General features: G+C 33.1%; 1 protein-coding gene across 2 annotated transcripts; it reads right to left on the bottom strand.

Moving 5' to 3' along the window:
• Positions 1 to 1597: 1597 nt before the first annotated feature.
• On the bottom strand, positions 1598 to 24303 carry LOC130641943 (phosphatidylinositol 4-phosphate 5-kinase-like). 2 transcript variants are annotated; one of them, XM_057448970.1, is made up of 2 exons: positions 24191 to 24303; positions 1598 to 2948 (listed from the first exon to the last, which is right to left on the bottom strand). In XM_057448970.1, the coding sequence occupies exon 2, from the start codon at positions 2946 to 2948 to the stop codon at positions 2163 to 2165; it is 786 nt and encodes a 261-aa protein (XP_057304953.1). In that variant the 5' UTR covers positions 24191 to 24303; the 3' UTR covers positions 1598 to 2162. The 2 variants fall into 2 exon arrangements, with proteins under 2 accessions (XP_057304953.1, XP_057304954.1); XM_057448971.1 differs by lacking the exon at positions 24191 to 24303 and adding an exon at positions 22782 to 23206.
• Between the last annotated feature and the right edge of the window lie 1870 nt (positions 24304 to 26173).

Below are 26173 nucleotides of genomic sequence, written 5' to 3'. Positions count from 1 at the left end.
AAAATGTCACCGGACGAGTATATATGAATTTCAAAAGTCAAAAAAAAAGGAAACGATTTTTTTCTTCACCCTAAAGGATATTTTATAAGTATATTTTATAAGTATATTTTGAAATATTTTTAACCGTGATACAAAAAACGATTTTTGAAAACTAATTCTTTTATTAATACTGCATAAAAATTTGCATAAGGACGTATATCTTAAGAACCAACGAAAATTTGTCAAAATTTGTAGATCCCTTAACAACTTTAAGATGCCTTTTATATGATCTCCACTCGTCTTTTCGGTAAAATAAGCTTTAACCCTATCCGGGTTAGGGGGTGAAGGTGTGGGGGGCGAACAACCACTTTTTTATCCCAGGGTTTATGTTCCACTGGTTTGACCTTTATTCGTGGTGGAACTCAAGATGACGTCATCATATATTGAATGACGTCATCTAATTTTTCTCAAATACTTTAACAAACATTTGTGGCAAATTTTGGGGCAAAACGATGTCTCCTCTCTTTCGGAGAAGGTTGAGGGCTTTTTGAACGTTAAAAACTGTATCCTATATAATTATTTTAAGTAAATAAAAAACAAAATTTTGTGAACAAATTGTAATTAGTTTCCTTTGCCCATAAAAATGCCTTTGAACAAATTGACGAGCATTGAGGTTAGCGAATCACGAACTTTTAACAATAAAAACGTATTCTTTTATTGTGAAAACATAAAATTAAAACTGGAAAAATTCTTGGCCGGAATTATATTTCCGAGAACATTGAATTTAATTCATCGTAGCGCGTGGCCTTGTGATTATGGAGTTCGCTTCGTAATCACAAGGTCCGTGGTTCGGTCCACAATGCGGGCATGTTTAGCAAGTGTCTTTACTACAGCTGCGGGTCAACCCATGTCATGTGAGGGAAATTGGTGTATACGTAATGTATACATTCCGAACCAGGACCCACATTGATAACAGTGTTTCAAACAGTGTTTCAGTATATCCTGTATAATTATTCGGAATAATAATAATGAAGGAAATTCTTCTTTGCGTTGAGACTTTTGCTAGTCAATGCTGTTGGAACATTTTGTAGTTTCAGGAGTTTCATAAAAATTCGCAAATTTTAAGAACATTCGTGCTCCGAAAAATAAGAGTTTCCGTTAATCGCTATCATTGTTTAGAAGATTATTTATCAGGGCTTCATCGTGATTTATCCAGTGCAAGCACTGTTGTCTGTTAAACAGAAGGAGCTTTTTAGGGTGTCGGTTAATTAGTGAGTCGACTGCATTTAACTTAATTTTCTTCTATTCCCATTGTTGGAGAAAAAGGTGGAATGTCTATCACAAATATATTTCAACACAATCCAGAAAAAAGTAATAAAAAGAACAAGGTGAATCTAACCTGCTTCCCAAGCATTTAGAAAACAAATGATTATTTTAAACTTTACTATTTTCAAAATTGTGGTCCAATTTATTTGTGAAGTCTGAAATCTTCGTATGCATTCTTATATGCTATATTGCATAGTTAGTCCTAAAATGTCCCCAATATCCCCCCCCCCCCTCCTTGGAAACATATTCCAATAAAAGGACACAAGGAATATAACAGAACAAACACAAACAGTTTAAAGTTGATTTTTTAAACTATATACTTGCATTAAATATTGTTTTAAGAATCTTAAATACGCAAGAACATTAGGTTAGCTATTTACATTTTTGTAACAAGGTACAAAAACTAATTATTTGTATTTACACATAATAAATACTAGTACTTCGTTATAAACTAATATATCTATAGTGGGTCATCGTTTTTTCTTTCCTCCAAATTACCTGCAAAAAATCATATGTAAGTGAACTGTTCTGCATCTTAAATTGAATGCTCAATCATACTTATTACAATGGCAATCTCGTATTGCCAGTATGGCAATCTGGTATTGCCAATGTGGCTATTTACACTTAGTCAATAATGTCTTGCAACATATGTGTATATGCGGGTTGTTTGAATTATAACGTGCTGATCATTTTCATTAGAAAAATAATTTCACATGAATGTCACTCTTTCTGCCTATAGGTAGGAGAAGAAAGCTCCTCATCTTTTACTAATGCCTAAATTGGTCAGCATCTTTCATTAGATGTGATCTATCCTATTTAGAGTTGCATCTTATTTATCAGCTGTGGTGCTACGCTACTTATTCACAAACGTCTTCGCATCTTTCTTTTTGATGTTTGCAAAGATAAAAACAAAGGTCTTTTATTGTACCCACTTTCAAGCTACATCTAGGATGTGCACATTCATGATAAGTCATTGGCATGGAGCATTTTTTATGGCATTGAATTTTGCCTTCTTGTCTTCTGTCACCTGTCGATGACTCATCTGGTTCCTTGTCTGGTTGAGCAGTGTCGTCGTTGTTGGTATTATCATTATTTTCTGCTTCGCCCGATTCAGCATCACCAGAACCGCTTTCGCTATCCTCTTCTTGATCATCTGATGCAGAGTCATTATTTGAATCGTCATCGCCATCGTTGTCTTGGTTACTGTCGTCATATCCTTCAGCTCCAAATGATTCTGCAAGGTTTTCATCATGTACAATATCATGGTTTTCAATTCTATTTTTCTTCTCACCAACGACAGGTTCTGGAGAATTATTTTCCGCGTCGTCATCTTCGTTGTTTTCCTCATTTTTGGGATTTCTTTCAACTTCAATTCGTTTTGATTTGCTCTGCATGTGTTCTGGAAACATTTCCCCCTCCAACATGGATTTCCATTTTTTCTCTCGATCAGCAAATGCTGTGGATTCTTTTATATCGTCAACTGCACTATCAATAGCAATTTTATGTTTGCTTTTGAAACCTTTTTTAATGTCAATTGAACGTTTTAATAGGTGACTACTTCTCATTCTTTCTGCATTCAAGGGTTTAGTGTAAACGAAGAAGAGCATTACAAGGAGAGAAATCAGTATGCATGTCGTCCGCATCTAGAGAAGTGGAAAAGGCTAAATATGTTACGTAGAAGCTGATATGCAAAAAAAACAGGAACAATTCTGTTACGTTTTGCTAAACACTGTAGTAATGAATAAACAAAAAAACGAACAAAAATAATAGAATATTCGATGAAAGTGCATAAAAATAGTTTTCCCCTACAAAATCTTAACATCATGTAATAGTTTAGAGTAGCTCAAAAAATTTAAAAGTTTTGTCTTTCTACATGGTGTTTAAAATCAATTCTTAAAGGAAAGGTTGGCAGGAGACCTAGCATAATTTTTCTTACCACCAGAAAATCGAAATAGTTAATGATGGACAAATTACGCTGGGTCTCAAACGATTTCTCAGCGGTCAGATTGCTAACTTGATATAACTTAAAAACGAGTTAAATTTTAATATAAGTCGAGCTGGCACAAATATGCCACCGTACATTCTTGAGTAAAAATGCATTGTTTAAAACGCATTTTTTCAAGGATTAAACAAAGTTGAGTTTTTTACGAGGTCAACCTTTTTCAAAACGGGCCCAGCACGTGTTTTCATTTTAAAAGCTTGGCACATATTGCGGACAACATATATTCTTAGATGAAACAACAATAGAGAGTATTAGGTAGCTAAAAAACTTCAAACGCATAAAATTATGATTTGTAAGTAGCCAAAAACATAAAATAAGATAAAACTTATAATAAAAATATAATTAAAGTATAAAAAAATCAAAAACAAAATTCCTACAAAGGAATATGCAAAAATTAGGAGGTCCCTATCTTTCTTCTTTTTAGCCATTTTCCCTCCCCCCCCCCCCCCCCCCGGTCACAAAGAGCACAAACTGGCATTAATAATTTTCTGTTTATGTCAGCACTTTTCTAATGACGTAAGCGATAGCTTTAAATTTAACCATAATACCACTATCTGCTCAAGTTCAATTACTTTAGTTATAGAACGAATTTTTTTATGATCAGCCAAATAAAAGTTGTTTAATTTTTTTTCGAATTTCACATAATTTAAATTATAAAATGCCGAAAATTGCCCAAAAATTCTAACAAAAATTATTATAAAAAGTTAAGGGGTATTTTTTGTGTTTGACTTAGTAAACAAACAGAACATTTGGTGTTTTATCGATGCGTCATCGATAAAACATCAAATGCTCAAGACTTTGTTCCTCCCTATAGCAGAGGCTTTTCCCAGACATAATTGGGACTGTATAAAGATGCCTAGATATGTGTTGTCTACGTTGATATTGTTTCTAAATTAACATATATTCTTAAGGTATAGTGATATCGACGATTGAGTAAAATATTGTCCAAATAACATATGGAAAATGTTTTATAAGAATTTTTTTATATTAATACAATAATAACCGATTACCCCGGGCTGTACCGCAAAATATCTCCCAAGGTTTAAGTGCCGACCAAGCTCGCGAGGTGGGTGCAATGACTGAGGGCGATATTTTTAGCAATTCTTTGAACTTTTCTTATCTATAAATGTATTGTAGGAGTTAGATAATAATTTCTAATGCTTCTCGAACGTTACAACCTTTCTTGATGACGGACAATACCGCTCCATATCGACCCGTCATTAAGAGCGCTAGTCCATTCAGATTGCTTAAAAACCCGTATTGCCCGCTTGCAAAATCCAGACGGTTAACAAGACACAACATTGTTGGTCGTTTTTGCCGTATGTGGTAATGTAAATTGGGACTTGATATGACGCTTGGTATAGAGAGATTTTTGCTACGAAATGTCGGCTAAATGGAAATCTTGACCGTCACCCGTTCCTAAAAAATGTATTTTTACTATAATGTAGACAGTAACAGAAGATTTCAACGTCGTTAACAGCACCCGTGGTCTCTTTATATATCGGGACGGCGAGACGAATATGTCCCTGGAGAAGGCCTCAACAAGCTCAGTATTTATTGCACACACACTAGACATACAAATAATAAGAACTCTTATGTTTGCAGCAGTAATATTCAAAATATTTTTTAGAAAGAGTTGAGCTTGTTTGACCAACTTTGTGATCCAACTTGTCGAATTCAATTAACCAAATGATGTATCGCCTCCTCGGCAGTTTAGAAGCATTGTTAAACATTTCAGTGAAAAGCAGAGTATTATATGTTATCTTGGAAAGATTTCTTTATGGGGATAAATATTTGCATGACTTATTTTTTAGATTTTAGATAGATAAATTCTACAAAAGTAGGCCAAAGTTGATTAATATTCTTACATAATTTTTTAAAAAAGGGATAATATTGTTCAATAAAGAGTGATTATATTTCAACATTTAGAAAGTATTAAAGATGCAAAACAAACGTAAAAATTAGTTCAACATTATCAGCATGACAATGTCCGATCACAAAGATATGAGCCAAAAATATTGCAAATAACTTGTTTTTGTGGTTTACCGGCATAATTTTAGATTGAATATTGCTATGTGATGGGACATTCCTACAGTAGAATTATCTTACTTACTGCATAGTAAGTATAGCCATATGTATAGCTATATATATATATATAGCTATACCGAGCCAGCTAGCCAGCTAGCTTATCAGCTGATCTATTTCTAAGGTGTTAATATTTTCACTTTTAATTTTTTTGAATTAAGCCGGTAAATGACGAAATAGCTATAATGGTCAACCTAATGATTTTTTTATATTTTTATGGTACCTTATTACACGAAAATAACGAAGCAAGTAATTAACGGGTGCATAAATAATGGGGTTAGAAATTAAAGCGTATTTCTAATTTGGATTTCAAAGTGTGTGGCAAATCAATCAATCACGCGAATCAACGAATTTCAAATTTTCGAAAAGCGAATTTTCAAAAAGGTATTTCTACACATTTTTACAGGTTCCAACTAAGAGAATAAAAAAATAATAAAATGTCATCACACGTATTTTATCTTTCTGTCTAAAATGCGTAAAAAAAATTACTGAAAAGAGTTGTCTTTGAAAGTGATTCTATTGTTCTAATAGGCAGTTTTCAAGTTATCCGTGATACATCAGGTTTGAAATTGCTGAAGAAAGTGGAGACGACACAATCAATAAAGATAAAGCATAGAGGATTTTTATAACATAATGTTGTTTGTCATTCTGAGTAGAAGATTATATACCTTAAAAATTTCAACATGTTTTTTTTCTTTTTATTTCTATTGGTCAAAACTATTTATGTTCTAATTCATTGCATTCCATCGAAAAAAACTTGATTTATTAACTCTGTATAACCTTCGTATATGCGATGCAAGTGAAATAATCAGATTAGGTAGTAGTAATCAAACTAGATAGTATGCAGTCGGTATATAAAATTTACAAAAGAATTACAAATATATAATTATTTTACTCAAAGAATCTCACATTAGGGGCGGGTGGGTGGGTCTGCAAAACTAACTAACAATGTGCGATATTTACCCGCTTATTCCGCCCTCTTATTTCCTTGATCACGTGACAAAGCAAAGTGTACATTGACTGTACCTTAACAAACCCGGTTATAAGCCTTTAATAAATTCATATATCCACGAGTTATAACAGGGGATTTTTTGCGCCAGACTTTAATTGACGGAGGGGAACTTTACGCGATGAATAAATAACGGGGTTTTAAATAACGCCATTTTTCAAAATTCGAGTTATTCACTTGCTTCCTTATTTTCGTGCAAAAGGTTTTGTAAATTAAATATTTTTTTCAGAGAACACTGGTCTCTCAGCTAAAATTTATTGTAATGTCATTCTTTAATGTCATTAAATTGATACCAAATTGTCACTTAAAAACAAAGTTTTTTTCCTGTGTTATTTATTTTATCTTGATAGTTTGCTAGTAAAAGCAGCTAGCTATAGATAGCTACCTATACTTGGTCATGTACGTATTATTTCTATGTAAGCAGTATTGTCTTTTTGTATACTTCGTTACTTAGGGGCTGCTTATATGGAGGCTCATTTGTGGCCTGGCTTTTAACTTGTGTTTATTAGAAGAAAAAACTACATCGGTTAGGCGGGCTGGCTCTGAATCATATAAACATTAAATAATATAGAACAAAAGTAATACTTTTTATAACAAAAGATTTCAATTAGTTGAGCATAATAAACCATCTTGCCTAGGCGGGCTAGCCCGAGACAGCTCGTTTGACCATATAAACAGATGAGAAAAATCATGAAGAAAATAAGAAACAAGCGAGATCTCGGTAAACGGGCCAGGCCGACAACCGGGCTCATGTAAACAGCCCCTAAGAAATGCTTTTTAGTAAATTTTTCACTTTGAAAAAACTGAAAATTCTCTTCGAAAAACAAAACATGATACAGCTCCTCCGCCATTTTAATACGACCAGCTTTCTCTTATTCATTACGATATTGCTGTCTCACCAAATTTTTTACTGGCACAAAAATTTTGCGAGACATTAGGCTTCATATCGTAGCAGCCTTCTCCAGGGCCATGCTTGTCTTGGCGTCCCGTTAAGAAAAAGAGAGAAAACGCTTTGGGAACGAGGTTAAGAAGGTGTTTTCACTAAAATCCAAAGATTTCTTTAAACAATCTTCATAGACTTTTCATTTCCAATGTTAGTTTGCAAGCAGGAAAAATTTAATTTTTCTCGTGTCATGTCCTCAATTGTTGCTCTATATTTAATTATTTCTGATAAAATATTAATTTAACAAGTCCCCTAATGTATCCATCATTTTATCCAAGATTTAATACTGGTGTTGCATAAAATTTAGGACAAAATTTTGAATGATGAATGAAAGTCAATGTTCGTACTCTTTCATCCAACATAGTTCATTTAATATGTTCACATGTTTACTCATTCAATGATTTAAAAATGGTGGACATTCTATAGCTACACTGGTATCAATAAATGAATAACTAAAAATCCGCAGATGGAAGGCAAAGAATGTGTGAAAAGAAAATTGACAAAAGATACAATGCCAAGGTAACTTGATGATCTATTATAACTTATAAAGTGGATAAAGAGCCTAAAAAAAAGACTAGAGAGAATTAAGAGAGAGCAGAGAGGATAAAAGTTAAGAATAAATGTTCAGAATAAAAGGTGGGGCTGAAGTTGGAGAAATATTAATCATGAATGTGATGGATTTGTTGTTCATACTCAAATGTTTAATCTAATTTCACCCTGTAACAGGATTTCCACTCAACAGCAAAACGGAACGGAACCGAACACGAAAATCACATAATCACCTGGGTGTTTTGTCCGCTCCATTTAAATCGGAACAAAAACGTTCATCAATAAATCAGATTCGAGAAATTACAATTGTCAACTTGATCTGTTCATTTCGGTATTGCTTGGAAATTGAATACTTGGTAAGGTAAATCCAATGGAGTGGGATAGGAGAATGTTAAAGAGAAACTCGCAGTGAGTAAAAAACAAATGTTGAATGGTACTGTACTTAATAGTCCATTGGAGGTCCAAGATAAATCCAACAGGAAAATCTCGTTGATGAAACAGAAAATGTTAGATGAAAAGTTTTGATCAAGAACAAACTTCTTTCACATTGTCCATCACCGTTCTTTTAACTCTTTTATAAGCTTGCAAATGCATTCAACATAAAAAAGTGGAAAAAAACAATTTCAAGGCTATCAAGTGCAAACTGTACGAACACGTAAAAGGTTATGAAAAAAAGTGGAACGGTTAAGCAAGAGAAGGGAGAGGGTGAAGAAACGAATAAGATGAGATGTAGGGTTAATTATGAATTTAAACTGAGTTTCACATGCAGTAAGGCAATGATTACAAAATGTTTGGCCAATACTCTACAAGAATTTTACTTTAGCATGGTTGTATTCCAATCAACAGACGTCAAACATACCTTGGATGCGCTTCCCAAAGTGTCCACACTATGGAACAATCAAGTTCACGGGCCCGGAAAGTTGAAAAAAATAGAGAAAACTGGGTGAAAAATCAAAAACTTTGACATTAACCAAATAGCCTAACATGCACTGTGAAAATCGCCAAGTACGTATTAATTATACAAAAACGACTTTTCCATTTGCTTGTGGTTACAAGCTTTGAAATCCCAGCCTCCTTTGCCGAAAATATTACCCTACCTAGTTCTAATCCTATGCAATGGGGCTTTCACATCCCACAAGAAAGTATGTTCTTGGCATTTTGCAAGCAATGCTTTTCAACATTGTTAACGTTTTAAAAACATTAAAAGAAAATATACCGAAGATTTAAAAAATGTCTGGTACGTAAAAAAATCACCATTATGGTACTGTTTACATGATCGATTTTTTCAATCCGTATAAACTGTTTGTTTAAATTAATCGTGTATTCAGCCTTAACGGAGAGGAAAGCGGCGCTGCGGCACGGCTGCTAAATAAAAGCTCGTGAAGCCAGTGTTTATTTTGAAGACCAGACCTTAATGCCTTTTAATGCCTTTTAAATGAAAAAGATGAATTTTCACCTAAAACCTAAGCTGAACAACACACACACATAGTAGACCTGAAATATAAACCAGTCTGTTATAAACACCAGTTTTATTTACATCTTTGTGATTACTGAATTATTTATAATTCAGTACATCTTCCAAACGTGTAGCTAAGTTAAAAAATAATGACATGCATTACTCTTTATTGTGATGGCCACGGGTAAATACACACATATTTCTTAAGCAAAAAAAAGTTGGAGATCTAAATAGTAAAGATGTTGATTATTTTGACAAACATTATTGATTACTCTTTGGTGGCCCGTGGAAAAATCGACGGGTTCGCCTGTCTATTTTATACTGCATTGCGTTCGTCTCGCAACATTGTGATACCATTTTGCGTGACAGACGCAGATAGGTATTAAATTATAGATTTCATACTACTGATAAAAAGGTAAAGATTCGTGATTAAAGGTCAAGCCACCATATTGCGTATTAGATTTATTGTAGAATGCTTCCGGTCTGTAAATTTATTAAATTTGGCGCCATCTAATCACAACAAACGTCGTCGTTCAAAGCTGGTAGTATGTTGATGAAAAAGGAGTCAAAACATTAAAAATTTCTTATGCTGTTAACTACTATAATACGTCAAATATTTTTGGTTAGCTCGAGTCAAAGGTCTTTTTTTATGTTTACTGGCAAGTACACTTTTTTTCAGACATAGGAATTCTCCATAAATGTTCCTACGATGATGTATAGATACTTCGTTATAAAATATATCATCTATTTTTTCTTTCGCTTAAAATTTATTTTCTGGTTGCCACAAAGTAATTTTTTGTTTACCTCTCCTTAAGTCAAAAATAGAGGTTCAAAAAGTCGGTCATTAAATAAGCTTACAGACAAGATGAGAAGTACTGGGAACAAACGGAGAAATTCAATGCCTTTCAATATTCGAATTATTATCGTATAAGTTGAAAGAAACGATTAAAAAGGTAGCAGAACTTGAGAAGGATAGTAGAAATTGAAAACATTAACAACTTGTCTAATTTTCATATTAACATCATTACTTAGGTACATGGACCCACAATAAGATTTCAAAACACAATGAAATTTAAAGGAAAGTTCAAAGAATGGATTCATCCTCAAAACATAACGATACATATAATGGGCACAATTTCATCACTTTTGCTGTTTTCTCTTCCATCCAATATTCGAAAAGTCGTTTCATATAATAGCCCATGTCTAAGACTATGGGATGTATCAGAGCAAAAAAAAATGAGGTTCAGGGCTTAACTACATCTACAGACAAAGGTAAATATTCTCACAACTCTGCAACAGCATGAAGAAACAGATTTAAAACCCATCTTTTGGAAGGGATTCAAACGTATTGCATATCTTCGTTAACAAGCAGTATTTTAGCAAAGTACAAAGTAGCTCTACTTTAATTAAACATGTATAAAATAAGTATAGTCATATTTCATTGCGAAAAAAAATTGGAATCAGAAATCACAGATACAAAGAAGGTAGTGGGACATGATTTTCTAACCTCCCAGAGGTACAAAAAAGCCTGGTTGGAATGCAATTAAGTGTTATTCATTTCTTTGTTTAGACTTTTGACTTTGAGCTATTCTTCCTAAAAAATACTCCTTTTGCCCTATTTTCGTTCCTTAATGGGTCCGGGCTTTTTTAATAACTCCTTATTGCTTTGGTTTATGGCTATCATACTCACTGAGTTTCAATATTTATCTATTAGACAATTGCATGCTAAATTTTCAGGTTCCATACCTTTCAGAGGCCTTGATATTAGCCATTACTCGAAACTACCCCTAAAAGTCTCCATGAAAAATGAAAAATATAATAACTTCTATTAAGATTATCCTTAGAAACTTGCAACACAACTTTATTTCATCAAGAAGAATCATTTTGCATAATTTGGACACGTGAATAAACCGATTCCCCGATTTTGTCAGGTTTTACCTGAAAATCGGAAAAAACTGGATTTTCAGGCAATTTTTTATGCGATCTATGTAAAAACCGGAAGATATGTTAAATAACTATTATTTAGCTTTCAGAAATTTTCGACAGAATGCAAAAATTTGCTCTAGAACAAAAGAAATTATATAAGCAGATAGTGGCATTTTTAACAAATTTTAAGCTTATGATGAGGTCACAAAAAATGTGCTAACGCAAGAAAAATTTATTGCTGCTATTTTGTTCCTTTTATGACGTACTATAAGTGTGCCAATTTTGATTCAATTTGAACAACCCTATGAAAAGTTATTAAGGGGGGTGGCGGAATCCGCCCCCTCCATCCCCCGGCCATAGTATGTTCAAAAACCCCCGGACCGAATAGGTTTAAATTATGCATTAGTTGACAAGAAGACTGTGCTATTTCAAAATAACCCGAATCACTTCAAACGTACGAACGTGTCTTTGAGAACGAGAAACACGAGAAAAGGTTGAATACGCACCTGTTTTCCCGATTTTAGCGCAGCGCAAGGGTGCCCCATAATTCACCCAATAAAAAACAAACAATGTTGGCTGGTATTTAAATGGCAAAAAAATTTTTTTAAATTTATGTATATTTTAAAATATCTTTTGAATATCTACATTATGTGAAATTGAACAAAAAACAAACAAAAAAACATTGGCCTTGAAATACGTAAAACATTAAACATGATGTAGCCAAAAAAACTGAGACAGGCAAAAAAAAGAAAAAATGTATGCAGATTTTACCTTTATGCTTACTTTTCGCAAGAAAACAAGTTAATTTTCTATGAAAGAGCTTAGAAATTTGTCTAGAAATTTGTTTATTTTTAAAAATCTTGATTAGTTAATAAAAATTTTGACTTAGAAGTTTAATTAATTATGCATGAATCACGAACATTTAAATATTTATTTATTATAATTATGATCAATAACATGACGTCATCATTTCGCATAATTAGCGCAATTTCAAGAAAAATTTTTCGAGAAGCAAGGAAGATTGTGCAAAAAAAAATAAAAAATTCCTAGATAACTTTTAAAAATCTTGATATGAGCCCAACTTGTTTTTAGTGACATGGAACATTTAAAAGGACATCAATTTTCACGAGATTATTTTTCGCGGATTTAGTAATGCAAACTAAGTTATTTTTAGATTTCGCTAGCATTATGAGTCTAATTTCACGAGGCGGTCTGTGGCACGCCAGGTGCTCAACATAATAGAATTAACCGGCTTTACAGATCACTACTTAGCATTATAAGATATTTTATGAATTTTTCTCAACAAGGGACGGATTTATTACGTGGGTGGACTTGGCTCAGTTCATATAATATGACTTTCCCAAACCAGTGTCAGTTTGAAAACTCAAAGCCATGCATATTGGGATTCTAACAGAAGAAAACTAATCGTGTGAATGTTTCTTTTCCACATAACATGATTTGTTTTAAATGGGTTGCCTCGTCAATTGAGCAAGGATCGAACCAACCCGCCCCACAAAATATGTCTCTGTTGTGATGTAGTATATAAATTGTACCATTAATTGTTTGCCAAAGCATAACGCTAGTCAGGTTGTTTGGACCAAAGCTTTTAATAGCTTGAAGATTTGGATAGAACATGTTCAAGATAACGAGAGTTACCGGAATCTGTGAGTTACAGGGGTAGCACTGAGATTCAATCTGAATTATGTTAACGACAAGCTATCATTGTATCATTGCCCAACTCAGCTCGGAGCTCGGAAATAAATATAGCTAAGCTTTATGTGGCGTTCATAGATAGAATAACAATAATAGAGATATAATTAAAATTAAACCACTTTTCAAGTAACACCCATTGTTGTAAAGTAACACAAACCTAAAATTTCTACTCGATCCATCATTTCCGCAGCACTTGGGAAGGTAATGTGCAGAGAAACTTATATCAACTTTATTTTTTGTTGATGTTAGAGTTTTTGGCTATTCCTTGTGTTTTTTAGTATTAGTATTAAGTTCCAGACTTGAAATAAGGGTTTATAGTTGAGCGTATGTATTTTAGAAGAAATTATTTTATGTATGTTATTTTTTTATCTTATTTTGACGTGAATAGGAAAACAAAAATAGCTACAAGAACATTAAAAATAACTTAAAAGGCACAAAATATGAGCAAACATTATATTAGAAGTATTTTGACTTAATTTGGATCTTCAAACTTTTGCGGACGTCAGCAACGTATCTGTAAGGAAACATGAATCTGTCTTAGTTTATTATAAATGTTTTACAGCCAAGTCCAATTAACTCGAATTGTTAATGGAGTCAGATATTCGAGACAGGGGCTTTTAATTTTTTTGACGAGCTATCATTGCATTATGGCCTAACTTTTGTTTTATGCAAAAGAAGGCAGCAAAATTCGCGAGAACCTAACTTAGCTAATTGCAAAAATGATGAATTATCGCCATAATTAATGCTCGGAAATAGGTGGGAAGAATGTACTTTAATAACCATTACAAATTAAAATCCGAAAACAATGAATTGACAGATCTCACAAATAGTTTGGACAGTGGTAATTATGTGTGGAGAAATTAAAAAATGATCAAAATCAAATTAGGGATTTAGGGGGCGAAAATCACCTAATGACTAAAATCTCTTTTATAATATATATTTATTTGCTGACGAAGCGTGAGAATTATATCTCTTAAGAACAGCACAAAAAATTCATGGAAAACTTTTTATTGCTGTCAGTGGCCTAACTAAAAAATTGCTTTGCGCGAAGAAATTAGTTATTATGGACACAAAGGGACAACAAATCGCTAAAAACCGATTTAAAGGATCGAGAAATTTGTAAGAGCGTGTGCAAGGTTGAGAAAAGTTATAGTAAAAGAAAAACCAGCATGAGACCAGTTCAGGTAGAAAAATATCCGAGATAGAGAATGTGCGAGAGAGTTTTCTTGAACCAATGAACTAACATCAATCATTTTTTTATGGAAAAATTGTTGACTTTAGCACTACACCCAACAGGGAATTGGAAAAGACTGAAATACACGTTTCCTTTGAAATGATCATTTTACGTATCCATTTTTTATCTTAACAGGCGCAGAAAATTCCCTTTTATGCAAGAATTGTGACATGGAATAGCTTATTTAGATGAGTTTGTTAGGGTAATGGAAGGAAAACGGTAGAGAAAAATAACTAGGTTTTGGTAATATGTTTACCATGATGACCAATATCGTGATCCGTATTCAAGTACTTAAATATGTAAAATAATTTTTTGCAACAATTTGTTTTGAAAAGGGACGAACCATAGAAATAAAAAAAAGAGGCGATGTATGTAAGAGAAATGAAAATTTTCTTATTTAAGTGTAGGTCTTCTTTCAAAATTTTTCAGTTTTTTCACACAAACGAATGTAGAAGTAACATACTAGCTTTTAAGCATGGTGGTAAATCTTCATTTTACTTTTTGCATCAAAGATTGAAAATAATGGCTTTATGCAGTGTTTATATGAAAGTTTTGCATGTGAAATTTAGTGATAAATATAAATGGAGAAACGTTTCCATAAATCAACGAAGACTGTTAAAGGGGCTCCCTACCCAGTTTTTTCAAAAAAAATCAAAATTCACTTTTTTGACGGATTAGTTCATCTTCGCCTTCTGAAATATGTAATGTGTCAAAACAAAAACTATCCATATCCAACTTTTTTAGGTCTTCTTTCAAAATTTTTCAGTTTTTCACACAAACGAAAGTACAAGTAACATACTAGCTTTTAAGCATGGTGTTAAATCTTCATTTTACTTTTTGCATTAAAAATTGAAAATAATGACTTTATGCAGTGTTTACATGAAAGTTTTGCATGTAAAATTTAGTGATAAATATAGATGGAGAAACGTTTCCATAAATCAACGAAGACTGTTAAGGGGGCTTCCTACCCTTTAAAAAACAGTTTTTTCAAAAAAAATTCAAATTTCTCTTTTTGACGCATTAGTTCATCTTTGCCTCCTGAAATATGTAATGTGTCAAAGCGAAACTTATCCAAAACTTCTTCTTGCTGCAATAAATGCTTGTACAAAATGTGCCAAGTGTAACAAAAAGGCAAATTTAACCTGTTACAAGACAACAATAGGATACAAGGACTCTTTGAGGTGTCGACATTACAGTGTAGAAATTGTGACAACAAACATTGTTTTGATACAAGTAACCGTGTGCATGGTTGTGGCGGTGGCAAAGCCGACGATAATACACGATCAATGTATACAGATATGTCTTGTGGTGGTAGTCATATTTTTTTGAACACATTTACTACTTCTATGAACTTGCCTGTCCCACTATGAAAAACGTATTCGTGATTCTTCGCAGACAATTATGGCAAAATATTTGCACTGATGTAAGATGCTGAGGTCACAACGGAAAAAGAAAACCGTTTCAAACAAACGTTTTAAACTTATCGTCCTAGTGAATTTTCTAATTTGATTGAACCAGACTTCAGTATCTCTGCTAATGAAACCAAACAAGAGCCAGTCATTACTTTTGTGCAAGATAAAAGTGCACAAATGATTGTGTCCAAAACTGACAAATAATTGATTTTTAGTTTTTAATGGCTTAGTTATAATTGTTTTTTTTAACTTCTATATTGCATGTTTTACAATTTTGTTAATATAAATACATAAAAGACTTTGATTTGACGATGATTTTGTTTAACCTGTGTCCATGGGCAATCATAACATTTGAAAGTGCAGTAAAATGGAGGTTTTACAGGATGGTGGCTGTAATATGTAGGCAAAGAATCCTGCTTTTTTCTAGAAAGTATATTGACTGTGTGTGGAGAAGTCTTCTTACAGTTTTATTGCTCAAGTACTTTTAATACCTTTTGCTGGTTGCACCAAAGATATTGCTTGCCACATACTTAGTTGAGAACTTAAATATGTACAATGTAAAATAAGAACGAAATAAGGAAGAAGTCGTTAAGGGAAATTATTTGTAAATGGTAACTGTAATTTTAAGCAACCATAGGTGAATTAACTGCTAAGAGTAAAGATCTGTCAACATTGAAATAAATTAGTAATACTATTACTGTAAGTATCCTAAAGGTTACGTTTTCAATTAGGACAGAACAATGATATTGACTGAAATGTCAGTCCTCTGGGAAATACACCAAACTTTGGAGTCAGTAGAGAGAAATACACCAAACTTTGGAGTCAGTAGAGCAAGTGACTATCTAATGTTAATGATCGCATAGTTCCCAAGAAACCTGTATATTTCGTTAAATATACTGCTAATAGACCTGAACTAATAGTCCTTCGATAGCATCTCGTTAGATATTAAGCATGTTACAAGGTGCACATTATTTGAATACCGGATCTGTTGGATGAAAATTATACGTCATTCAACAAGGTTTTGTATCTGGTTCATTTGGAATATTCTACAATTTACTGGTGGTCAGTCATGGTCCACCTTAACTAGTTCTTTTAAAATGTACTTAATGGCTGGGCGAATTAATTGACTGATGATCCAGCTGTACAGATTTGGCAGATATATTACAAACCCTGTAAGACCGGTGCATTTTTAATCCCCAAAAGATATGTACGGAATCGTAGTCCGGACCAATTTTACCGATCAAGACAGAACGTATTAAAATGCGGTACATGACCAAAAATGATTGATCAAGGAAAGATTCTTTCAGATAACAAATAATAGATGCTTGGCTGACAGTCTGGTTTTACTCCCAATAACACTGCAGAACTTTCTAACACTTGTTTTGTACAATGATGTTGATGATAACGGGAGCCGTACGTAACTGTTAAAATTGATCATTCGTTATTCGCGCAATCGGGTTCTCCCTATTCTCCAGAAATTAACCCTGTAGTATTTATTTAACTACATGGAAGTAGCTATATGACATGACAAAATGTTTTAGTAACTGGATTGTTTGCTGTGTTTTCATAACAACCGCAACAGTGGACATATTTTATTGTTTGGGAACTTTTGAAGCGCGTACAATTTATTTGTGATTTTAACATGGAAATCAATGTCTATAATAATTATGGCGCCTTAATAAGATTACTTGTATCTGAATGTTAATATTTGCTTTTTTCTGTCTAAAATGTAAATCGAATAAGAGGAGAAAATGAGTGTAATATAAGGCAGTCTGTGTATAATGGTTTGCTTGCCAAAAACTGAACGACCATAAAAAGGTAAAAAATGTAAAGAAAAAAATAAGGAATGTCAGAATTTTAATGCCCATTCCAATTTTTTTTTCCTTTTACTCGAAAAAATTTATTTGTCTTTACGAACGCAGCAATTGATTTGTTTTTCTTGATGTAAACAAAAAAGGATTATTTAAATTTGTATGTAAAACAAAATATAGATTGATAATTTAGTAAAACCGAGAGTAACAAAGTAATAATATGGTTTAACATAACCAAGCTTCGAATTGATTTTCGTAGTTTTGGAGCTAACCAAATTTCGAACTAAACTGTTTTTCGTGAATCAGATTATGGAACACGAGCAACTATTGAAGACAGCCTTATTGGAACTTCTACAAGGTTGCGCTGTTGGCGAGACTGGACGGATAGAAATCTTTCATATATCAATCTAGTCTAGAGTACTGTGTCCTTTTTAATAAACTAAAATGAAAAAAAACTACAAGAATAATCACTATGGTAAAGGTGGTTTTTTCTTCATATTTCAAATATGGATAGGCTGAGAGGTTAGTACATTTACATAGGCGCGAGCCAGGTGATTTTACTGGTTATTGTATAACATTCTCAAACAATGAAATTGGACGCTTAGGCCTAACAATTCAGAATAAAACGTTGATTCTGACCTTGGCAGCAATTAAGAATTTGGGTTGAAGCTAATACAAATTAATTTTGTATGAGTGTTACCTCAATGCATTTTTTCCCTAAAACCGATATCTGATTTTCAAGTTTGCAAAAATACTGTGAATCTGATATAGAAGTAGACTGCGCAATCACTTGTGGCGACAGCGAAATTTAACATTCGGTTTGATGTTTCTGACAGCTAAATAGAAGTTGTATAACATATCTTCCAGTTCTTGTCCGGTGTCCGTTTGAATTTTATTTCCTAACAGACGTTATTGCTCTATTGACTTTAACAATTTGTTAGAATTTTATCATTTGCCTGAGTATTTCTCGCATTTTGATTGGCTAATCCACACGAAATAGGAGCTTTATTTTTATTCTCTATCAAGAAACGAGTCCAATTTTCAGCTATTCTTAAATTCTACAGTGCAAAAAAAAAATTTCCAGTTGGTTAAGCAAAGTAATTTTGTGCATAAAAAACGAGAAATTGTCCGTAAATTTATTCCAAGAATGTGTTTATCAAATGAAACAAAGAAAAATATTCACAGTGCAATTATTGGTTTGTTCGCATAGTCCATAGGAGCCAAGTGCTCTTCACCGTTGAGAATAATTAGTTTCCAGTGACTTCTGAGAGAGTGACAACACATTGAAAGAGGCTTGCGTTTAATTCTATTATTCAAAAGTAAATCTATAATGAATAAAATTACACGATCCACATACATTGTCTTGTAATAACTTTATTTGATATTAAACAAACTTCATCAACCATGACTTAAATTGAACAATAATCCTCCGAGTATGCCAAATACAATGATTTATATTCGGTTTGTATCAATAACTAGCCATCGCAAATTTTCTCAAAAATATCGTAATATTTTCCGCTTTTTAATTCTTGTATATTTTACTCGCCTAAAGGCTCGTGAAATATGTACACGACAAAAAAAGTTAACTCGGCACTGTGCAACAACTGCGTAAGAGTTGGTTCCGAGAAATACCTAATATCTAGGCCTCTAGGAGGTATGGTATCTAAAATGTGGCAATCTGGTGTCTAAAAGATATTTATTTTGTGTGGTTTACTGCTTTGGAAACATTTTTTCACAACGATTTGATTTGATTTGATCACCATTTTTACAAATAAATAGCTCAAAGAGAGGTCATGGGTTCAAACCCCACTTAATCCATCATATTTGCAACACTTGAAAACCTAATATGCAGGTTTACTTGTGGTAATTATTGTCCGCCCGTGATAAGCCGTAGGGCGTAGCTCCGTGTTACGACCACACGGATGGTCACGTGCTATCTTCTTTATTATTTTGTGCCTGAAAAATTCTCTGTGAAAACCTTTTATTTATCGTGGCTGTTTGAGACCCCTGACATACTTATGACTACTACTATCTTGTATATTTAAAATTTTTTGTGCAATATAGCAAACTTTTAATTTCCTTTTCTCGAAAGAACAGCTATTTTAAAATTAAATAGTTACGTTGAAGAATACGCTATCTTAAATTTGGAGAAATATTCTTATGTCGTATAAAAGGTTTTGTCTTCTTACTTAGTGCAATTACTATATAACAAATCAGCTAGAAAATAAAACAACAGAATAAAAAGTTTTTGGAAACTTTGTATTATTGGGAGACACCTTTACGCGTTTTATCTGATGAAGTTATTAGGACTCTCACTATTTTCTTATTTCTAATTGTCTTGAAAATTAGCCCAATAGTGTCCAAATTTTACCGTAACTATTTTTCCCCAACCCCAGAAGCCCCACAAAATTACTTTCATGGTTCATTTCCAAATGACTGCAATTTCCGCTACAACGGTTAACCCAAACTTTATTTAAAAACATACCTTGATAAAAAATCACGAGGTTGTAAAAAGGTGGAGCTCGTGATTGCGATTTTTTTCTTTTACCTTATACATGGAATGTAAGTGGAAATTGTTGCTGACTGAGCAATTTAGATTATAAGTCGAAACCATTTTTGTACATGTTAAGGTCCTTATTTTTAAAGACATATTAAAGGAAATTTGTATATATATTCTGTAAGTGATGCAGTGTTTGGACAGCTTTGTTATATTACAATGGAGGGCTTTTTCTCACGGTATATGATGAAATATTATGTTACACGCTAAAGGTTAGTCAAAAGTTTTAAGGATTAATTGCCATGGTCACATGTTGCTAAACAAATTATAACTTTTCGCGATTTAACATCAAACCTCTCAAAAGCCATGTGTGAGGATGAAGTGACATGGATTAATGGTTGAAACTTCCAGAGAAGTAAAAATAAAGACTGAATGTTAAAATGTTATTATTATCTTTTTTAAACTAGTCGTTATCCCGTGGAAAAATCCACGAGTTCGCTCGTCGTTTTTATACTTGCGCAGCTAAGCTACCATTTTGCGTGACAGACGGACAGACGTATACGGGTATTATAATGTAGATAAATCCTCGGAAATGATGTACAATTGTTAAATCAAACGCTGAGCAAAAGAACAGACTAAAACTATCAATTTCTCGGTAGAATAACTAAAGGTAAAAGTACATTATCAAGTAAGGCAAAAGTATTCATTTTCGCGGCAGAATAAGTCAAAAGCTGAATTCTGATACAAAAAAATAGTGTTTGTACTTTATACTTTATGATATCCTTATGACTGTTATAATAATTTCTGTTACGATCGTGGTTGCAACTTAATGCTTACGTCAAACTTTATTTTAGAAAGGAAATCACACTCTATGGTTTAAACAAGGCTTTCCCCAAAAATCGTAGTTGTGGGAGATTTTGAGTTCGAAATGTTTGAAAACCGAATGATAAATTAAATATGTTTTACCAGGACCATGAACTCATAACAGAAAATAGATTATATGAAGACATGGATGTTTTGGAGCTTCAACTTCCACGCTCCAACACATTTGTGACAAAGTACTCACTTTGAGCATGAACAAGCGATTGTTTTATTTTGCAGGCCGCGAAAGGTATTAATAACAGTAGAAACACATCCAACAAACATTGGATTTTTTACAAATTTATTTACACCGCCTCGTTTTTGAGTCAATTTATGATAGCGGTCTTTCAAAAATTATAGGTCTAATTTACAAGCATATAAAGGTCCTTTTTTTTCCTGTGCGTTTTTCTGGCAAGTTTACATGTTCAAATGAAATTTACAGACCTGTGGTTTATTTAGTAGTTTCAATCAGGATTATATATCTCATAAAGTGTGTTTTGAAATGTTTGAAGCAATTTAATAATAATCCTTTCAGACCATTCTAATTTTTAAGTTTTCATAATTACCTGCGCGAGTAAAATAATATAATTTAGAGATAAAATCTACGGTTTTCAAATAAACAAAGAATCAGATGTTGCGTGGTTATCGGGTTAACGGCTAAACAAGCCTAAAGTATGCCCCTATCAATAGACCCTTCTTTCTAATACTTTTAACGTGACTTTTGTTTACGTTCACTTAAACAGTAATTAATATACATGGAAAAAGGAGGGAAAGAAATCCTTACTTTCATGTTTTGTAAATCCTTGAGTAATCCTCACCATAAACTAACATACCCTGCCCCCTCCCCCCAAAAAAAATAATTTTCGCATTAAATCCCCTTCATGAAATAAAGCCTATTGCTTTCAAACTTTCAAAAACCAATCATATTCGTCACAGAAGTTACTATATTATTAAAATTATAAATATTTCCTAGAAATTTAAGAATTATTTTTGAGCGATGGCCTTTATTGAATGTATAGCTAGTACCTAAAAATTTGCCAGACTGATGTGTAATAGATAAATGCGAAACTCAGTAGTATCGTATAGTACTAAGTATAAGTATCGTAGCTGTGGAACATAATAATAAGAGTTATTTAAAATACTGGAATTGAGGGACAGACCCCAGCCTGTGTAGGTTACCACTCAAGGTCGAAATAAAATCCTTTTATCTACAATAACGCTACCTGAACAAAAATACTTCCAACAATAATTATTTTATATTAAGTACTTGTTGTTACTTAATTTTTTATGCTAAATTTCTAATCTATTGAACTTAATAAAAAAAAATTCTTACAGCACGGCGAGATTTGATGCGTACTTTAGGGGCAAAAGTTTCGCGGGCGAAAAGTTTCGCAAATTGTAATTTGTGGGCGAATTTCGCATAAACAAATTTCTCTTGAATTTAAAATCACTTTATTTAAAAGGGAAAATCTTTTGTGAATGGCAATTATTAGTAACCAAATGTCTCGATCCATTACTGTTTCAAGAAATCGGGATATCCGAGAAATGTTTGTAGTACAAAGAAAGAAAAATGAAAGCAAAAATGTTATTGTAGTGTACGAAAGAAAAATATTTCTGCTGATTCACAATTACCAAAGTCATAAGTTTTATCGAAAATGACCGAAAAAACGCGAAAGTTGTTTGTTCAGGAACAGGGCCGCAAAGAGCGCAACTCAAAGATACTTAGTCAAAATTCCTCCTTAATAATTTTTTTTGAAACAAAGCAGACACACATACTTGCTCTTAATTTCCCTGTCATTAAATAAACGTTAGAACGCTTCCAGACAGACATTAATGCTCGGCTTTGCAAAAGCATTTGCCTTCCACAAGCGCAGTTCAACATGTAAACAAAACATAAAATCAAAAACAAATCAAAATACGAAATATATACTTAAATATGAGTATTATAAATAATCAAACTTGTGCTTTTTATACTTACATTGTCAAATTGCGTGATGATTATTCTCTATAATTTGCTTGTTCTTTCTAAACTCCAGATTTTTCTTCTCTAGCAAGCTTTGAAATGTGTCAAATTTTTTCTCTTTACTTCACTGAGTTTTTAATTAAAAGGTTGGAGCATGGTTAATTGTTTTGTGCAGTGTTTGCTTTGTTGAAACATTCGAAATGTAACGAACCGTATGAGAATAATAAGCAGAACGTATGAACACATGGTCCCTGCGCTGCATGCTTTTAGGTTCATTGAACACAGCTCACTTTTTTCATATTTGAACCATTCATGTTTTCATTATCTATCATATCTACTCGCTGCAAGGCGCAATGTAGAAATAATTTGTTGATAGTTTGTATCGAATTACCTCTCGGCTTGGGTTTACAAACTTTACGCGGGATGGATGTAAATTTTGCTGCAGGAAATATAGTAATGAAACTTGTTAGTATTGCTAAGGAAAGTAAATAACTCTTAAATGTTAATCACCAATAGAAAAAGAAGATAAATAAGAAACAAAGACTAGGTTTGCAGATATAGCTTTGGTCAAATTTGCATAGTTAATTTAGCATTTTAGTCTCTTATTACATGAGGTGTATACACCAAGGCAAGTCAACCTTGTTCATTGGAGCCTATTTTTTATTTCCAGATTTTTACAAAGCTTACTAACTTATCACAGAACATTGGTTCTTTCTAAATCGGCGATAATTAAACTCTTACGAAATAAGACCACCATGCGCCCAATAGGTGTCAGCCATGGAAAAGCTATCACTTGGAACCGGGATGCTTAAAATTCGTGTGTTTGAATCCCACCCTGTCCGCAAGTTCAGTTACTGTTTCTGAGGTAGCACACATCGATAGATAATGTACTGAACAGTTCAACTTATTAAATTATAGTTCTTCCTGTTAAACAGATGAACTAGTTAAAATAATTATAAGAATATCTCTTAAAACTTTATGAGAATACTGCGACATAAAGCCAGAAAATTGCGCTTCCTGTTTCTGCAGCAACAGCTAGCCCAAAACATAGCTACGAAAACCATAGGAAATAAGTATCTTACATTAATTGCTTAAACACAGGACATGCAACGTTTCTATTGCTGCTACGAAGTCCTTTGTTACTGTTATTAAATAGTACAGGCGTATTACAAGATAAACTCACTAAATACGTATAAATATTGAGGGCTGCATTTTGTTTTCATTAGATATATGAATATCCAAATTACTCTTATTGTGTTCTTTGCGATTGTGAAGGAAAGATACTTTCCAAAAAGATAAAGTTTTTTTTCTGGACATAACTTTTAACAACTCAGTTTGCGCATGAATACTTCTGCATTTTTTTTGCTACCTTAAAAGTATTATGGTGAAGTAAATACGTTTGCAGCGAAAAAAAATCCACCAACCTTTTACAAAACTTTCCCAACAATTTCTTTTCTTTTCTTTAAAGCATATTAACAATAATTACGCTAAAAAAAAAATATTGAAGTATCTCTACAAGGTGCTTGCAAGAAACTATGAATAATTAATGACCCCCCGCTCGCATCAGTAGAAGAAAGCGGTTTCCTGAGGCATATGTTTATGCGTTACCGATTGAGAGTGTTTGTTTGCACACCTTTTCGCGGCAGATATTATTTCTCATGTGGTTTGTTGAAACGAATACAAATCTAATTTTGTAATTAAAGACTGCTACGAATAAACACAACAGTACAGCGTCCTGTTGAACACTGTCTGTTATAAAAAAACAAACGCGCTTCAAACAAAATGAATTTTTCGAGAACAAACTAATCAAGGGAAGTACAAAACAAAAATTTGCTTCAATAAACGTTATTTTGTACTAGAAACTATTTAACATTTACTCACCCTATAATTACCAAGTTAATTACGCATACTAATTGTTTTGCCCGTTGAAAAAGTTATATTTAACCCCTGCGGGAGTTCTTTTTGTAAACAAGAAGAATAAATGCTGTGATGATTTGGCTACCAAGAGTAGGTCTCAGGAAATCTCCCAAAATTATTGTGCGAAAAACTATTTCTTTGTGCCAAATACGGCCATTATTTTTTGTCAAAGCACACTAAAAATTACAGAGCAAATGGACCTGGTGTGTTCTACCACAATAGCTTGAATAAGCGCCTGGGCGCTTATGATTTTTTTTCTTGCTTTTGAGGGGGCGCTAATTCAGTACAGGCGCTTATTCGAGACGGGTGCTTATAAAATTATTTTTTAAAAGTATGTTTTCTAGGAAATTTTTTTATAATTCACTACATATATAATTTCTTTCATATTTATATCTCCCTTCAACTGTTGCCAAACTACAAAATCTCACTTTCACTTTCACGGTCATCATCTTCATATCAATGATTAAATCATTAGGGCAAGTCTCAGCCATATCACTTTAATCGGGAAAAAACGGATTCTGTTCTGGATTGTTCACAAAATCTAATTTCTTTTGTGCATTATGTGCAAGACAAGAAAGATTTTTGAACCATTTCCAACAAACCACTTCTCTTATTGGCGGCGCCTTTAAGTTTCCGCAATCGGTTCCTTCGTTAAAAAACACTAAAATGCCTTTTTTCTTGCTTTTACTACATTAGTTTTAAAATGGTATACAAGATAAAGTTTATAGGCCTATTCGTGGGCATCATGTGTACAAAGATTGCTAAACACCAAAGACGGAAGAAAAGCTTACTTGTATCCCAGATACTCGAGATGAAGTCTCAACTTTTAATAAGTTTGCTTTATAGGTTGTACAGACAGGCAGAGGATAACGATAACGATTAGTTGGTCATGCTCCGATTGAAATATCGAGACTATTGTATTATTTTTTAAAAACAGGGGAGAATCAGAATTACCTGGAGGCAGAAGTAGTTGGGAGAAAAAGAGAAATTGGCTTGGTCGGTCCAGCTAAATATAAAGCTACAACGAAAGACATACGATTTGCAAACACCTTGCGAGAAAAGTAGGTGGAAAAGAAAAAGATGATGGTATTTAAAAAGAACATTAGTCGTAAATAAGAATTATTCTTTAGTTCTTTATGGTACTGGTGTCAACGAAGGTCCTTGCAAAAGGGATCCTAATGCATTTGAAGCTCCTATTTGAGCTACGGAAACTGTGTAATCACAACTTCTGCTCAACTAGACAATCGCTTGAGATATCAATCATATTCTCATGCTAGGCGCTAAGCAGAAAGGATTGATTCAGACTTTTATATAATCACTAGCGTGACTAACCCGGGGCTTAAACCCAAGACACTCTCCATTGCAGGCGATCGCTCTACCACAATGGTACGGTAAAGTAGTCTATTGTTCTTTGCTTTTACGGCAGATGGTAGCGCCCAAACCTCCGATACTGGATAGAAGTAGTTTGAAATGATGAATTCACATATTGG

This window comes from Hydractinia symbiolongicarpus, chromosome 4 (assembly GCF_029227915.1).
Source record: "Hydractinia symbiolongicarpus strain clone_291-10 chromosome 4, HSymV2.1, whole genome shotgun sequence".
In the NCBI taxonomy this organism is placed as follows: domain Eukaryota; kingdom Metazoa; phylum Cnidaria; class Hydrozoa; order Anthoathecata; family Hydractiniidae; genus Hydractinia; species Hydractinia symbiolongicarpus.
This window is presented reverse-complemented; position numbering and strand designations above follow the sequence as displayed.